This window comes from Nerophis lumbriciformis, linkage group LG12, assembly GCF_033978685.3.
Source record: "Nerophis lumbriciformis linkage group LG12, RoL_Nlum_v2.1, whole genome shotgun sequence".
Classification (NCBI taxonomy): Eukaryota; Metazoa; Chordata; class Actinopteri; order Syngnathiformes; family Syngnathidae; genus Nerophis; species Nerophis lumbriciformis.
Genome location: NC_084559.2, coordinates 18,809,267 through 18,827,921, shown reverse-complemented (window position 1 = coordinate 18,827,921; position 18,655 = coordinate 18,809,267). Strand labels below are relative to the sequence as shown.

Genomic DNA, 18,655 nt, shown 5'->3' with positions numbered 1-18,655 from the left:
CGATGATTGGTGGTCCAAAGAACCCGGAGGTGCAAGACCTCCACAATTTTTTTAATTTTTTTTTATTTTCCATGGGTACAATAGCGTTTTATTGGCAGGATTGTGCAAAAGTCCTTTTGTACTTTTTGTACAACTCCCCCTTCTCCTTCCCGACTGCTGCTTTTAACAGAGCGACAGGTGATCAGACAAACACTCACAGCTGGGTCATCTACGCACCTGTCGCATCTAATAAATAAATAAAAGCAGCAATAAAAACAATATATATATATACTTTAAAAATGCGTCTACACATTCTATAAAAGGCACAGATACCAGTGTTTCCATATGTAAGATTGGTACCTAACAGAACTACACCTAGGATTGGTTATCTGTATAATAAGATCATTTTGCAGTCTACATATAAACTTAAACATTAGTTTTCTCAGGGTGGCGTGGATGGTGTTTATCCCTAAATCACAAAAAAGCTTGCTGGCACTACTACATAAGTGCTGTAGGATGAATTTCTTCCATTAAAAACACTGCTGGAAATACTCGGGATTTGATTTCCACACTCCATTCTAGAGCTGCACAATTAATGGAATTGTAATCACGATCTCGGCTGTCACGATTAAATTAGTATGGTCGTTGGCGATTAACATTTAAAAATCAGGCTCCTCTGCATAGGGATGATGTTCGAAACCGGTTCTCCCCGTTGTTCGATAAGAAAAGAACCGATTCCATGGACTCGAATCCCTTTTTGAGAACCGGTTCCCGTTAACGAGGCCACTATAGTAAAGAAAAAGAGTTGGTTCTTTATTCGAATCTCTGGGAACGAATCCCGTCCCACAAGAAATGCCCTGTGGGACATCACAGGAAATGAAGTAGCTTAGTCATTAGACTGAGCTACTTCATTTCCTGTGATGTCACACAAGCAGCAAAAATAATGGACCGGAAAAAACGCCTCAAGGCATGGCTATTCACCTATAGTGATCACAGAGACATGTTGTTTTTGTGTTACTGTATATATTTGTTTTTCTGAAAAATCCCACTTAATATACTTTGGGTAACAAAAGTCAATATTTATTTATTTTATTATTTTAGGGGGGCAACAGTCAATATTAATTAATTAATTTATTTTTTCTTATAAAATAAAAGTGAGCTTTTGTTAAACCAAATATTGTGTTTTTTTTCCATATACAACAACCTATCTGGCCATTCGAGGGAGTCAAATCGTAGATTAGGATTTTTGTTTTTCCGCGAACAGACTTGTCTGTTCTATTCGTCCATGTTGGCTCTCATATCCAATTTTTCCCTTTCAACAAGCTTCTCCATGATGTGATCCATCTTGCGATTCAGTTCAGAAATCGCCCCAGACTGTGATCCCACAGCCCGGCCCAAACCTTCCATTGCGACGAACAGCCTTTGGGCTCCTTGAGTGGCTGCCATCGTCTTACGAATTTGACGATACACCAGAGCAATGCCCAGCCCAATCAGCAGGTACCCCGCGATCATGGATCCAAATAGGTAGATGTCTTCCACGTCCTCGATGGAAAGGACTGAGAGGCACATGATTCTCCATTTGTCCCGGTAATCTCTCACGTACCCCGCAGCAATGGTTCCATCAGGACAGCCAGGCTCCTCAGAACCTCTTTTCCTTGTCGAAAAATTTTGTCAATTGAGTCGAGAGTCCAGCTAATCAATTCCATGTCTGATGTTTAGATTTGGAGGACAGCGCAAAGAAAGAGGCTTCAAAAAAAGTTTAGACAAGACAAGACAATTCACTTTCTTTTGTAGGATTATTTTTTCTTTAAAAAAACAAAAAAGTAGAACATTTTGAAATTTGACTCAAAAATATGCAAACCCATGTCGGTGGATGCACACTTGCCTGATTGCATGTGAACGTACTTTTTGGTAACACAATCGATAACATGAGAGTCTTGCCAATAACCCAACGCCTGAATCTACAGAGCCATGTGAGGGCCAAGCACGTGGCCCAATACATGAGATCTATTTTTTTTTGCCAGCTCAATATTGATACAGACAATGCAGCAAACTCCTTTTTCCACTGTCACATGTGACCTACTACAGGTCTACATGCACATTCAGCCATCGCAAACACATATAATTCCATTGATCTCTAGCACAATAATGAATGAAATCTGTTTCAGACCCATGTTTTTGCACATGCCTGCACTGCAAAAACTGAAATCTAAGTAAGATGAAATATCTCAAATAAGGGTGATATTTGCTTATTTTCTGTCTGATATGATAATTCTTCTCACTAAGCAGATTTTATGTTAGAGTGTTTTACTTGTTTTAAGGGTTTTGGTCCTAATTTATCTCATTAAGATATTATAGCTTGTTGCTGAGATGTTATGACCTATATTGAGTAAAACATGCTTGAGGCTATTTTTGTCCAAATGTCCAAAACACACCCAGCAATGGTGCACAGGAAGGCGGGGAAGAAGAGGGGAAAAGGCGGCCAAAATGGTCAAAAGTCCCAATTTTGTCCAAAATACCTCCCTGGGTTCCAGTCCCACGAGTCCCGCCGCCGGCCGCACAAGTCCCGGGATGCACAAAATGTCCAAAACGCACCCAGCAAAGTCCCACGGGAAGTGGGGGAGAAAATTGAGAAAAGTCGGCAAAAGTCCCCAAAAATGTTCAAAATACCTACCCAGGTTCGAGTCCCACAAGTCCCGCCGCCGGCTGCCCAAAATGTCCATAACACACCCAGCCGAGTCCCACGGGGAAGGGGGGATAAAAGTTGGAAAAGTCGGCAAAAGTCCCCAAAAATGTTCAAAATACCTACCCAGGTTCGAGTCCCACATGGAGTGCCACAAGTCTTAAGACTTGTGGCATTCGAACCCGGGTGTGATTTTTGAACATTTTACCGACTTTTCCCACTTTTCTCCCCGCCTTCCCGTGGGACTTTGCTGGCCGCGTTTTGGACATTTTGGGCATCCCGGGACTTGCGCGGCCGTCGGCGGGACTTGTGGGACTCGAACCTGGGTAGGTATTTTGAACATTTTTGGGACTTTTGACGACTTTTCCAACCTTTATCCCCCCTCCCCGTGGGCCTGGGCTGGGTGTGTTATAGACATCTTGGGTATCCAAGGACTTGCGCAGCCGTCGGCGGGACTTGTGGGACTCGAACCTGGGTAGGTATTTTGAACATTTTTGGGACTTTTGACGACTTTTCCAACCTTTATCCCCCCTCTCCGTGGGACTCGGCTGGGTGTGTTATGGACATTTTGGGCATCCCGGGACTTGCGCGGCCATACATAAGATTTTATGTTAGAGTGTTTTACTTGTTTTAAGGGTTTTGGTCCTAAATGATCTCAGTAAGATATTACAGCTTGTTGCTGAGATGTTATGACCTATATTGAGTAAAACATGCTTGAAACTAGAATATCAACTGATGCAAAGCTGTGTCATCAACACTCACAAGTATAAAACTACCTTTTTAAAGTAATAATTTCTTATTTCAAGCATGAAAAAAAAAAATCATGACTTTGACACAATTGTCTCACATATTAAAACAGATGGCAGCCAAATGGACTTTGCTGTTTTATTTTCAATGAAACAATAGAAAATACGTACTCATATAGTAGTACAGTTGTTATTAGTGAGAAAATACTTATTTTAAGGTGTGTTTGGGGTTCATTGAGGTTAGCTAATTTTACTTGTTTTGGAAAGTCTTGACAAGCCAAATTTTCTTGTTCTATTGGCAGATAATTTTGCTTAGTTCAAATCATACTTGCCAACCTTGACGCCTCCGATTTCGGGAGGTGGGGGGCGTGGCTAAGAGGGGAGGAGTATATTTACAGCTAGAATTCACCAAGTCAAGTATTTCATATATATATATATATATATATATATATATATATATATATATATATATATATATATATATATATATATATATATATAAGAAATACTTGACTTTCAGTGAATTTTAGCTATATATATTTATTTTATTATATATATATATATATATATATATATATATATATATATATATATATATATATATATATATATATATATCTATATATATACATAAATAAAAGAAATACTTGAATTTCAGTGTTCATTTATTTACACATATACACACACATAACACTCATCTACTCATTGTTGAGTTAAGGGTTGAATTGTCCATCCTTGTTCTATTCTCTGTCACTATTTTTCTAACCATGCTGAACACCCTTTCGCAGGTACCCAGAAAGGTTTCGAGTACCACCAAAAAAACTGAATCTCTGAAGACAGTATAAAAATCTGTGTTAAAGGTGTACAAATACTGTGTGTATAATAAGCATGTTATTGTTTACAAATGAGGGTTAAGAGTTCAGTACTAAAAAAAAAGAAAAGAATGTGGCTTAAGTACAGTTTTTTAATTGAGCTGCTGCATTTTTTGGTTGGGTTGTTTATTTATTTTGAGTAACTTCAGCATTTCTAAAAGGGGAGGAATGTAATAGAGTGATCTATGTTTGTCTGTTGCCATCTCCTGGTGAATGTTGGCTATAGCGTACTGGGGTTACTTTTTGGTTGGCCAACGATTTACGTGGTGTTGCGCACCTGACGTCAAGTGTGTGAGTCTGTTCTGAAGTCTACAGTAAAGAGACGTACTTCATCACCTCGCCTGGTTATTGCCTCCAACTCAATATATTACAACAACATTGCTGTTTACGGCAGACAAACTGCTTTACGGTAGAATAAAACACGACTGCTGTTGTTGTGTGTTGTTACCGCGCTGGGAGGACGTTAATGAAACTGCCTAACAATAAACCCACATAAGAAACCAAGAACTCGCCCTCGATCATTCTACAGTTATAATGTGTTTGGGCAGGCACACTGTTTATATTGTGGGAAAGCGGACGTGAATAGAGGCTGTTGACACGTCACTCAGGTCCGCATGGAGCTGGAGGGGGCGTGGCTTCCAGCTCCGCCTGAATTTCGGGAGATTTTAGGGAGAAAATTTGTCTCGGGAGGTTTTCGGGAGAGGCGCTGAATTTCGGGAGTCTCCCGGAAAATCCGGGAGGGTTGGCAAGTATGGTTCAAATAAAATACCCCTAATTTTTGTATTTTTTATTCTTGTTTTTGAACACTGACTGTTTGCAGTGAGCTTAATTGAAAAAACAACAGCACACCCTAGCATGTCTAAGCATGTATCACTGAGCTTAAGACACATTGAACAAACCCTGCAAATGAGAATGTTATGTATGTGCACATCTCTTCTATCACTAAGGGCAGAAATCTCAATAACCCCCATCCATTCGACATCAATCCAACCCTTCAGTGAGCTACGAGGTGGTAATCTGAACAATAATTCAAAGAGGCAAAGTGGAAAATGAATACAAAAAAAAGTGATATCCTGCCAGGCAGAAAATAGCTATTTTGATGTCGTAAAAAGACATGAAGTGGAAAATAAAAAAAGTGAGCCATCAGTTCCGGCTTCACTGTTGTAAAGAAATGCTTAACGGCTGAATTGTAGAGAGCTAAGGGGTCAGTGCACAGTGGACGAGTGGTCAGTCAATCACATGGAACATAAAGACCATCATTCACATTCAGTTTGGGGTTTCAATTGAACCTAACATGTTAAACTGTTGGAGGGCAAACCCCACACATCTGGGCTAATATCCAAACCTCAGCTGGCAATTTCTTGACGGTCATATCATGTAGTCTGAGACAGGCTTTTGCTCCTGACAACTAAAAACATTTCTATTGAGCACTGTGTCGGAGGCAGATATTTACATATATCTGAATTTTAGTGTTACTTATTTTCTTTCATAGTCATATTTGAAAACAGCTCGTGTTTTCCATTTTATGTTCTTTCTTTTTCTCTGCAAGTAAACTGTGTGTGTTAACCTTGAATTCTTTGGAATGTGTTTTGACTAGGGAGACGATGTGCATGTGTTTTGACTAGGGAGAGGGGAGAGGAGAGAGGGTTTTGGGATTGGGAGGACAGACCATTTTAGCGGGGCGATCCGAATGTTCTATGCTGTTTCTGTGAAAGTATATCTGCAAAGCTTTGCAAATATATTACAAAATACCTATTCTGTCTCTGGTGGTTTTTCAACTCAGCTTTAAGTGTCGTAAAGAGCTTGGGAGCGACTTGTGACTTGAATTCTCTGGGAGGAACAACTGGTCCAAAACGCAACAACTGCCATATCAACATCAATGGGCAGGAAATACAGGGAGTGAACTCCACAAAATTCCTGGGGGTCATCATTGACGAATACCTCAATTTCAAATGTCACACTAGCCATCTGTTAAAGGGGAACATTATCACAATTTCAGAAGGGTTAAAACCATTAAAAATCAGTTCCCAGTGGCTTATTTTATTTTTCGAAGTTTTTTTCAAAATCTTACCCATCACGCATTATCCCTAAAAAAAGCTTCAAAGTGCCTGATTTTAACCATCGTTATAAACACCCGTCCATTTTCCTGTGACGTCACATAGTGATGCAAATACAAACAAACGTGGCGGATAGAACAGCAAGCTATAGCGACATTAGCTCGGATTCAGACTCGGATTTCAGCGGCTTAAACGATTCAACAGATTACGCATGTATTGAAACGGATGGTTGTAGTGTGGAGGCAGGTAGCGAAAATGAAATTGAAGAAGAAACTGAAGCTATTGAGCCATATCGGTTTGAACTGTATGCAAGCGAAACCGACGAAAACGACACGACAGGAGAAAGCGAGGACGAATTCGGCGATCGCCTTCTAACCAACGATTGGTATGTGTTTGTTTGGCATTAAAGGAAACTAACAACTATGAACTAGGTTTACAGCATATGAAATACATTTGGCAACAACATGCACTTTGAGAGTGCAGACAGCCCATTTCAGGCGCGCTAAGAACATATATTTTTCCACAATTTCAGCACTCAGGTTAACCATACCTAAATAGACACAAAATACTGCATTACACAAGACTACCCGAATGTACTCGAAAGATTGAAAAAAATAAAAGTTTTTAAGCTAAATTATTGGTAAACACAGTTCATGTATAATAATTTACGTAAAACCGCGAGTAATGAATAAAGTTTTCATCAATTAATATATTCTGTAGACATACCCTCATCCGCTCTCTTTTCCTGAAAGCTGATCTGTCCAGTTTTGGAGTTGATGTCAGCAGGCCAGGGAAGCTAGGGTCGATATTCTTCTCTTGATCATCTTCGGTGGCATAAGGGACGGTGTGAGCCAAGACATCCAGGGGGTTTAGCTCGCTCGTCTGCGGGAACAAACTGCCGCCATTGCTTGCCGTGCTACCGAGGTCCTTTGTCCCTGAATAGCTCACACACTCCGGCAGATTCAACGGGGGTCTGGCGGCAGATTTCTTTGACTTTATCGTTGGAAATGCATCTGCTTTGAGTGTCGCAGGATATCCACACATTCTTGCCATCTCTGTCGTAGCATAGCTTTCGTCGGTAAAGTGTGCGGAACAAACGACTGACCATTTCGTCGGCTTTCCCCACACCCTCGTATTTTGAACAAATGTCCTCCAATTTCTTGCCACTTTCGCATCTTTGGGCCACTGGTGCAACTTGAATCCGTCTGAAGCTATTGAGCCATATCGGTTTGAACCGTATGCAAGCGAAACCGACGAAAACGACACGACAGCCAGCGACACGGGAGAAAGCGAGGACGAATTCGGGGATCGCCTTCTAACCAACGATTGGTATGTGTTTGTTTGGCATTGAAGGAAACTAACAATTATGAACTAGGTTTACAGCATATGAAATACATTTGGCAACAACATGCACTTTGAGAGTGCAGACAGCCCAGTTTTCATCAATTAATATATTCTGTAGACATACCCTCATTCGCTCTCTTTTCCTGAAAGCTGATCTGTCCAGTCCAGTTGGAAATGCATCTGCTTTGAGTGTCGCAGGATATCCACACATTCTTGCCATCTCTGTCGTAGCATAGCTTTCGTCGGTAAAGTGTGCGGAACAAACGTCCAATTTCTTGCCACTTTCGCATCTTTGGGCCACTGGTGCAACTTGAATCCGTCCCTGTTCGTGTTGTTACACCCTCCGACAACACACCAACGAGGCATGATATCTCCAAGGTACGGAAAACAGTCGAAAAAAACGGAAAATAACAGAGCTGATTTGACTCGGTGTTTGTAATGTGTTTGAGAAAATGGCGAATTGCTCCCCTCCGAGAGCGAATAATAGAAAGGCGTTTATTTCGCCAAAATTCACTCATATAGAGTTCAGAAATCGGTTTAAAAAATATATGGTCCTTTTTTCTGCAACATCAAGGTATATATTGACGCTTACATAGGTCTGGTAATATTCCTCTTTAAACAAATTATCCAAATATGTTGGCCTGTTCTTTCACCTTCGTCATTATCTTCCTCTTTATGCAATACTTACCCTATATAAAACTCTCTTTGAACCACATCTAAACTACTGTAATGTCATCTGGTGTAACACCTTCCCTACCTACCTTCACAAATTAGAATCCATGCAAAAGAAAATCATACGGGCCCTGTCATGGTCCAAGTTTAATGCCCCCACCCGACATCTATACCATAATTATCATCTCTTAAGACTGACAGAGTTCAATATTTATCACAATGCTTGTCTAACCTATCAAGTCATCCAAAGGCTGAATCTTAGGCTCTGTAGCTTGGTTCCTATTTATCGTCCCAGCATACCCACAACACTCGTAACTTAGATCTGATATCAGGTAAACATCGTCTACTGGCTTGTACTGCTCGAAGGGTTTTAATGCAGGGGACCAAAGATTATAAACCGGCTCAATGAGAGCCTCAGGATGTTGTATCCATTCTCCGACTTCAAAAAGAAACTGAAATTATACCTATTAACCATCTATCTCTAATGTCTCAAGTGGGGTAGACTACTGTTGGGTTGTGCGTGGTTGAATGAATGTGTATGTATGTATGTGTATGCTTGCTTTAGTACTGTTATCTTGTGTTTATCAAATAGCATTGTTTTTTTTGTTTTTGTGTTTGCCACCATGTTTCATCATTCCATGTATATACTGTCCTCTGGACCCCCTGTCAAAAGCTTCTTCTAGCTTATTTGGGGGACCCTTTCACTTACCACCATCTTTAAATGATATTCACTACTATTGTAATTGTTCTATGGCAGTGGTTCTCAACCTTTTTTCAGTGATGTACCCCCTGTGAATTTTTTTTTTAATTCAAGTACCCCCTAATCAGAGCAAAGCATTTTTGGTTGAAAAAAAGAGATAAAGAAGTAAAATACAGCACTATGTCATCAGTTTCTGATTTATTAAATTGTATAACAGTGCAAAATATTGCTCATTTGTAGTGGTCTTTCTTGAACTATTTGGAAAAAAAGATAGGTTTTTATTAGAGATGTCCGATAAATGCGTTGAAATGTAATGTAATATCGGAAATTATCGGTATCGTTTTTTTAATTATCTATATTTTTTTTTTTTTTTTTTTTTTTTTTTTTATTAAATCAACATAAAAAACACAAGATACACTTACAATTAGTGCACCAACCCAAAAAACGTTCAAAAGGGTTGTTTCTTTCTGTTATTAATATTCTGGTTCCTACATTATATATCAATATATATCAATACAGTCTGCAAGGGATACAGTCCGTAAGCACACATGATTGTGCGTGCTGCTGGTCCACTAATAGTACTGACCTTTAACAGTTAATTTTACTCATTTTCATTAATTACTAGTTTCTATGTAACTGTTTTTGTATTGTTTTACTTTCCTTTTTATTCAAGAAAATGTTAATTTATTTATCTTATTTTTTTTAAAAGTACCTTATCTTCACCATACCTGGTTGTCCAAATTAGGCATAATAATGTTTTAATTCCACGACTGTATATATCGGTTGATATCGGAATCGGTAATTAAAGAGTTGGACAATATCGGAATATCGGATATCGGCAAAAAGCCATTATTGGACATCCCTAGTTTTTATTTATATTTATAAAGGATTTTTTAATTGTTGCTATTTTTAGAATATTTAAAAAAAAATCTCACGTACCCCTTGGCATACCTTCAAGTACCCCCAGGGGTACGCGTACCCCCATTTGAGAACCACTGGGGGCTTCAGTACTATGGAATGCCCTCCCGGTAACAGTTAGAGATGCTACCTCAGTAGAAGCATTTAAGTCCCATCTTAAAACTCATTTGTATACTCTAGCCTTTAAATAGACTTCCTTTATAGACCAGTTGATCTGCCGCTTCTTTTCTTTTCCGCTCTGCCTCCCTCTCCCTTGTAGAAGGGGGGGGGCACAGGTCCGGTGGCCATGGATGAAGTGCATCGGTTGGGGACATCTCTACGCTGCTGACCCGTCTCCGCTCGAGATGGTCTCCTACTGGTACCCCCAAAATGGCCTGGACTCTCACTATTATGTTAGATCCGCTATGGACTGGACTCTCACTATTACGTTAGATCCACTATGGAATGGACTTTCACTATTATGTTAGCTCCACTATGGACTAGACTCTCACTATTATGTTAGATCCACTATGGACTGGACTCTCACTATTATGTTAGATCCACTATGGACTGGACTCTCACTATTATGTTAGATCCACTATGGACTGGACTCTCACTATTATGTTAGATCCACTATGGACTGGACTCTCACTATTATGTTAGCTCCACTATGGACTAGACTCTCACTATTATGTTAGATCCACTATGGACTGGACTCTCACTATTATGTTAGATCCACTATGGACTGGACTCTCACTATTATGTTAGATCCACTATGGACTGGACTCTCACTATTATGTTAGATCCACTATGGACTGGACTCTCACTATTATGTTAGATCCACTATGGAGTGGACTTTCACTATTATGTTAGATCCACCATGGACTGGACTCTCACTATTATGTTAGATCCACTATGGACTGGACTCTCACTATTACGTTAGATCCACTATGGAGTGGACTTTCACTATTATGTTAGATCCACCATGGACTGGACTCTCACTATTATGTTAGATCCACTATGGACTGGACTCTCACTATTATGTTAGATCACTATGGACTGGACTCTCACTATTATGTTAGATCCACTATGGACTGGACTCTCACTATTACGTTAGATCCACTATGGAGTGGACTTTCACTATTATGTTAGATCCACTATGGACTGGACTCTCACTATTATGTTAGATCCACTATGGACTGGACTCTCACTATTATGTTTGATCCACTATGGACTGGACTCTCACTATTATGTTAGATCCACTATGGACTGGACTTTCACAATATTATGCTAGACACACTCGACGTCCATTGCATCCGGTCTCCCCTAGAGGGTCACCCACATCTGCGGTCCTCCCCAAGGTTTCTCATAGTCATTCACATTGACATCCCACTGGGTTGTGAGTTTTTCCTTGCCCTTATGTGGGATCTGAGCCGAGTATGTCGTCGTGGCTTGTGCAGCCCTTTGAGACACTTGTGATTTAGGGCTGTATAAATAAACATTGATTGATTGATTGATAGGATGGATGGTGTCTTACCTGGTCTGTGCTGGGAGTGTCTGCAATGTCATTCATACTCCGACTCTGAGCATGACCTGCAGTGTGACAAAAAACTTCAATATTCAGAATTAATTTGGATTCAAACAATGGCAACAGTAAAGCTTGCTTAATGTTGAACATTGTGGATGTGAACGAAAATAAGCCAAGTCTAAGCTAAACCAGATACATCGAGGGGCTGATCCACGTTTTGAGACTAAGAGCCTGGTCTGATAAAGGTTATTCAAATGAATTATTAAAATTACTAAAACTATTTTTAAAAATGTATCTTAAATTGATCGACTGAGCTTGTGCGCCGAGGATTTAGTCTGTTAAATGAGCCAAACAGCGAGTGCAATGCTTTGCGTGCTTGCCTTCATGCACGTGTAGAATACATGCAGATTATTAGAATGTGTTGCTTCTAGATTTGACACATATCAAGGTATGTGTCAAACTGTTAGTTGTGCTTTTATTGTGGCAAGAAAGAGGCAAATGGTGCAGACAGAGAGAGAGAATCACATGTCAACATACAGTAGTGAAGGGATTCATGTGACCCCGTTCATGGGTGGATCTGCCATGAGAGGAAGAAGTGGGTGGGAATGGGGGCTAAATTTGGCCCTCCGAGTCAAAATAATTACCCAGGCCTGCAGTAGAGTGTTTACTATCTAAAGGCCTTAGTGGCCACATGCGTGGACAGCACATTTTTTCTCTTAATTCCAAAATTGTGTACACTACTGAATTGGGGTCTTATGGCCTCTTATGTGGACACTTATACTGCCATCTGGTGGTGTCAGAAGAGTATAACATACAATGGAATTTGGGGGAAATAATGGGTAAAAATAAAAATGAGCATGTCACTAAACATGAAGTACACGTTTGTGTACTTATGGACTAAGTACATCATACAAAAAGAGGATTTTTAGTTTTTATTCTAATTAGGGTCCAATAAGCCCAAATAGAAAAGATTAAAAAAAAAAAATGATGTAAACAAACAGCTTGGGCCTTAAGAGATTAAAATGTGTTTTGTGGCTATTCTAACTTTGACCACAGCGTCAAGGGGGTAAATATTTTGCGATGCAGTCTGCTGAAAATGATGGAAAGTGCCACTCTATATAGCAACTGACGCTGTGGTCAAAGTTGGAATTGCCACAAAACACATTTTAACCTCTTAAGGCCCAAGCTGTTTGTTTACATGATTTTTTTTAATTTCTCTTTGCTATTTGGGCTTATTGGACCCTAATTAGAATAAAAACTAAAAATCATCTTTTTATATGATGTACTTATTAGTCCATGAGCAGTGTTGGGACTAACGTAACGCGTTACTGTAACACCGTTAGTTTCGGCGGTAACTAGTAATTTAACGCGTTATTTTTTATATTAAGTAACTCAGTTACCGTTACTACATGATGCGTTACTGCGTTATTGTACGTTATTTTTTATGTAGTATTGGCTAGAAACTGAGGATCTGATCGTGTTTTATGGCAGCGAAGCAGAGACATGCTTCTGATTCTTCCTCTGCGCTCTCTGTGTGTGTGTGCGGGTGTGGGGAGGTGTGGGGAGGTGAGGGGAGGGGAGGGGAGGGGGGTGGGTGCGCAATAGTAACCGTTGGCCAACAAAAAAGTAACCACAGAACACTATACGACTATACGGTATAGTGTTCTGTGGTTACTTTTTGGTTGGCCAAGCGGACGTGACGGCAGGCTGTCCTCACTCAGGTCCGCACAGACCGGGAGGGGGCGTGCCTTAAGTCCGGCTAGAAATCGGGAGAAATTTGAGAGAATGATTGTCACGGTGGCAGAGGGGTTAGTGCATCTGCCTCACAATACGAAGGTCCTGAGTAGTCTTGGGTTCAATCCCGGCCTCGGGATCTTTCTGTGTGGAGTTTGCATGTCCTCCCCGTGACTGCGTGGGTTCCCTCCGGGTACTCCGGCTTCCTCCCACTTCCAAAGACATGCACCTGGGGATAAGTTGATTGGCAACACTAAATTGGCCCTATTGTGTGGATGTGAGTGTGAATGTTGTCTGTCTATCTGTGTTGGCCCTGCGATGAGGTGGCGACTTGTCCAGGGTGTACCCCGCCTTCCGCCCGATTGTAGCTGAGATAGGCTCCAGCGCCCCCCGCGACCCCAAAGGGAATAAGCGGTAGAAAATGGATGGATGGATGGGATGGGTTGTCCCGGGGAGAGGCAAGTATGAGATATTCTCCCTTCTTTTCTTTTGTCGAGCACAATTTAGTTAAATGTAAGTTGTGTCTTGGATCAAAGATCCCGTCTACTGCCCAAAACAGCAATTCAAATCTGCCTGGTTAGGCTTTGTGTATGTCACGTGTGCCTTCCTTAGGTGAAGCCAGCTTTACAGCTATGTTGTTGATTGATTGATTGATTGAAACTTTTATTAGTATGTTGCACAGTACAGTACATATTCCGTACAATTGACCACTAAATGGTAACACCCCAGTAAGTTTTTCTACTTGCTTAAATCGGGGTCCACTGATTCATGATACAGATATATACTATCAAATATATACTAACATCATAATACAGTCATCACACAAGATAATCATCAGGGTATATACATTTAATTATTTACAATCCGGGGTGTGGGATATGGAGGGGGCGGGGGGGGACGGGGGAGGGGGGCGGGGGGGTTAGGTGTGGTTGGTATCAACACTTCTGTCATCAACAATCAGCATCAACAATTGCATCATCAGAGAAATGGACATTGAAACAGTGTAGGACTGACTTGGTAGGATATGTACAGCAAGTAGTGGACACAGAGAGAGAGATCAGAAAGTATAAGAAAAAATGTCTACATTTGATTATTTACAATCCCAAGAGGTATTATGTGGAAGGGAGGGTGTTAGTTTAAGGTTGTAGTTGCCTGGAGATGTTCTTTTAGTGCGGTTTTGAAGGAGGATAGAGATGCCCTTTACTTTACACCTGTTGGGAGTGCATTCCATATTGAAGTGGCATAGAAAGAGAATGAGTTAAGACCTTTGTTAGTTTGGAATCTGGGTTTAACGTGGTTAGTGTTAGTGTTATTATGCTGTTTGTTACTTATGTATGTTATGTTGCAGCTATTTAAAATAGTTTTGTCAATTTGTTCTGGCCTGAAATAAATTGGCCCTTTGAAACATATCTTTGTCTTTGTGTGTTGTATGTAGAGCACATTGCTTAGCAGAGTTCAGTGATGCAAATGCATGTCAAGTTGATCAACAGATTGTATTATTCTCCAGTGCAATAACAGTACTGAAATGAAGGCTAAAAGGGCATTAATGGGAGCTTTAAAAACAAAAAGGAAAAAAAGAAGTAACTAAATAGTTACTTTTCACAGTAACGTATTACTTTTTGGTGTAAGTAACTGAGTTAGTAACTGAGTTACTTTTGAAATAAAGTAACTAGTAACTGTAACTAGTTACTGGTTTTCAGTAACTAACCCAACACTGTCCATGAGTAACAAACGTGTACTTCATGTTAATTTTTATTTTTACACTTTTCTTTCCAAAATTCCATTGTATGTAACACTCTTCTGACACCACCAGATGGCAGTATAAGTGTCCACATAAGTGGCCATAAGACCCCAATTCAGTAGTGTACACAATTTTGGAAATAAGAGCTAAAAGGTGCTGTCCACGCATGTGGCCACTCAGGCCTTTAGAGGTTAAGATAGTAAACACTCTACTGCAGGCCTGGGCAGTTATTTTGACTCGGGGGGGCAAATTTGGATGAAAAAAATTTGCCTGGGGGCCGCTGGTATATCTGATTTTTAGGAACACTAATACAAAACCTCACAATAATGTCTGATTGAAAGCTAAAAACGTTATGACAGACCGCCTTAAACACGGAATGGAATTTGACATTTTTTTACTGAATGAGACACATACTTGCCAACCTTGAGACCTCCGAATTCGGGAGATGGGCGGGGGTGGGGTTGAGGTGGACGTGGGGGTAGGGTGTAGCGGGGGGTGTATATTGTAGCGTCCCGGAAGAGTTAGTGCTGCAAGGGGTTCTGGGTATTTGTTCTGTTGTGTTTATGTTTATGTGGGACGGCGTGGCGCAGTGGAAGAATGGCCGTGCGCGACCCGAGGGTCCCTGGTTCAATCCCCACCTAGTACCAACCTCGTCATGTCCGTTGTGTCCTGAGCAAGACACTTCACCCTTGCTCCTGATGGGTGCTGGTTAGCGCCTTGCATGGCAGCTCCCTCCATCAGTGTGTGAATGTGTGTGTGAATGGGTAAATGTGGAAGTAGTGTCAAAGCGCTTTGAGTACCTTGAAGGTAGAAAAGCGCTATACAAGTACAACCCATTTATATTTATTATCATTTATGTTGTGTTACGGTGCGGATGTTCTCCCGAAATGTGTTTGTCATTCTTGTTTGGTGTGGGTTCACAGTGTGGCGCATATTTGTAACAGTGTTAAAGTTGTTTATACGGCCACCCTCAGTGTGACCTGTATGGCTGTTGACCAAGTATGCATACATTCACTTGTGTGTGTGAAAAGCCGTAGATATTATGTGACTGGGCCGGCGGGAGAATTCCGGAGAACGATTGCCCCGGGAGATTTTCGGGAGGGGCACTGAAATTCGGGAGTCTCCCGGGTAAATCGGGAGGGTTGGCAAGTATGATGAGACACCCAGAATGTACATGAAAACAAAGAATGTGGGATTTACAATATTAACTATCAAGGATAAAACACTGAATATTGACAACATATGAACGTCACACCCCCTTTCCATCCATATGTTTTACAATCAAGCGAAACGCAACAAAAATGCAACAAACACAGCAAAATATGAACGCGAAGGGTAAAAAAACAAAACACCTACAATCTGATATATCACTAAGCTTTAGGACTTTGTTGTAAAAATCTCCTTCTGCGTCTGTCCCTGACACCCGCATTTCAGGCTCTGGAAACACTCTGTGGAAACGCTCCCCACCCACACTGCTTGGTGCCTTGTCTGAGCTGCTGTGACTTAGATGACCATAGTAACTAATTAGATGACCATAGTAACCAATTAGATGACCATAGTAACTAATTAGATGACCATAGTAACTAATTAGAAGACCATAGTCTGTTGACTAGATGGCATAGGAGAAGGGCTTTTTTACCCAGAAAAGGTGGTGCAGATTATAATTGTGTGCTGCATGTTCCAAAGTATAGCAAAACATCACAAGTTGGAACATGAGGCCATGAATGTGCAGTTCACAAAAACAAAAATAAGACTTATTTAACCACTTTTGAACGCATCAATTGTGCACGCCAGATCACTAATAGTACCTGCATTTTTTTGTTTGTTTGCCCACTCTGTTTAGCACTTGCTATTCGAGATATTAGGGGTCCATAAAAAATATTTAAAAGAGCATGCTTTTTTAATTGATCATCCTAACCAGATTCTAACGAGATAGTAGTTATGTTGCTGTTTTGGTTCCACACTGCACTGCAAAAACTGAAATCTAAGTAAGATGAAATATCTCAAATAAGGGTGATATTTGCTTATTTTCTGTCTGATAAGATAATTCTTCTCACTAAGCAGATTTTATGTTAGAGTGTTTTACTTGTTTTAAGGGTTTTGGTCCTAAATGATCTCAGTAAGATATTACAGCTTGTTGCTGAGATTTGATGACCTATATTGAGTAAAACATGCTTGAAACTAGAATATCAACTATTGCAAAGCTGTGTCATCAACACTCACAAGTATAAAACTACTTTTTTAAAGTAATCATTTCTTATTTCAAGCATGAAAAAAAAAATCATGATTTAGACCCAATTGTGTTTCATAATTAAAACGGATGACAGCCAAATGGACTTTGCTGTTTTATTTTCAATGAAACAAGAGAAAATACGTACTCATATAGTAGTACAGTTGGTACAGTACAGTAAACTGACAGTTAATATTTAAACATTTAACATGTGACATTTCTAACAATTTTGAACAGAAATAGTTCATGCACATTCAGATAAATTCTTCAAAATTACAATAAAAAAAATTATATATGTATATATGCGCACTAATTGACTGAAAGAGCACGCACTGGGCGCTATGATGTCATGTTATCCATGGAAAAATGCATCTTTAGACCATATGATATGCCTGAGCGGCTAGGAGACCCCGAGAGTAACAAGCGGTTGCCTTGTTGCCTTTCCATTAAGAACAATAAACTAGTTTTTAGTATAAGTTTGCTGGTTTCAAGAAATGTAATGCCGAGCGCATATCATTATGTCAAGATAATGGCACTAGCATTTACTTCATTTAAGAATATTTTTCAACATATTGAGCAAAAAGGTCTCTTTTTTTTTCTATGAAGAAAAGTGCACTTGTTATTAGTGAGAATATACTTATTTTAAGGTATTTTTGGGGTTCATTGAAGTTAGCTAATTTTACTTGTTTTGGAAAGTCTTGACAAGCCACATTTTCTTGTTCTATTGGCAGATAATTTTGTTTAGTTCAAATAAAATACCCCTCATTTTTGTATTTTTTGCTTTTGTTTTTGAACACTGACTTTTTGCAGTGTGCTTAGTGACAATGATGCCGTTGTCAGTACAATTCTACAAACCCCGTTTCCATATGAGTTGGGAAATTGTGTTAGATGTAAATATAAACGGAATACAATGATTTGCAAATCATTTTCAACCCATGTTCAGTTGAATGCACTACAAAGACAACATATTTGATGTTCAAACTGATAAACTTTTTTTTTTTTTTACAAATAATCATTAACTGTAGAATTTGATGCCAGCAACACGTGACAAATAAGTTGGGAAAGGTGGCAATAAATACTGATAAAGTTGAGGAATGCTCATCAAACACTTATTTGGAACATCCCACAGGTGAACAGGCAAATTGGGAACAGGTGGGTGCCATGATTGGGTATAAAAGTAGATTCCATGAAATGCTCAGTCATTCACAAACAAGGATGGGGCGAGGGTCACCACTTTGTCAACAAATGCGTGAGCAAATTGTTGAACAGTTTAAGAAAAACCTTTCTCAACCAGCTATTGCAAGGAATTTAGGGATTTCACCATCTACGGTCCGTAATATCATCAAAGGGTTCAGAGAATCTGGAGAAATCACTGCACGTAAGCAGCTAAGCCCGTGACCTTCGATCCCTCAGGCTGTACTGCATCAACAAGCGACATCAGTGTGTAAAGGATATCACCACATGGGCTCAGG

General features: G+C 40.0%; 1 protein-coding gene across 2 annotated transcripts in view; it reads right to left on the bottom strand.

The window, feature by feature from the left end:
* slc4a5a (solute carrier family 4 member 5a) overlaps nt 1–18,655 on the bottom strand; it is a 151,586-nt gene that overhangs the window by 87,976 nt on the left and 44,955 nt on the right. For both annotated transcript variants that reach the window (XM_061986024.2, XM_061986025.2), the window contains one exon: nt 11,488–11,543. In XM_061986024.2, coding sequence (XP_061842008.1) covers nt 11,488–11,543 — 56 coding nt within the window. The remainder of the gene's footprint in view (nt 1–11,487; nt 11,544–18,655) is intronic.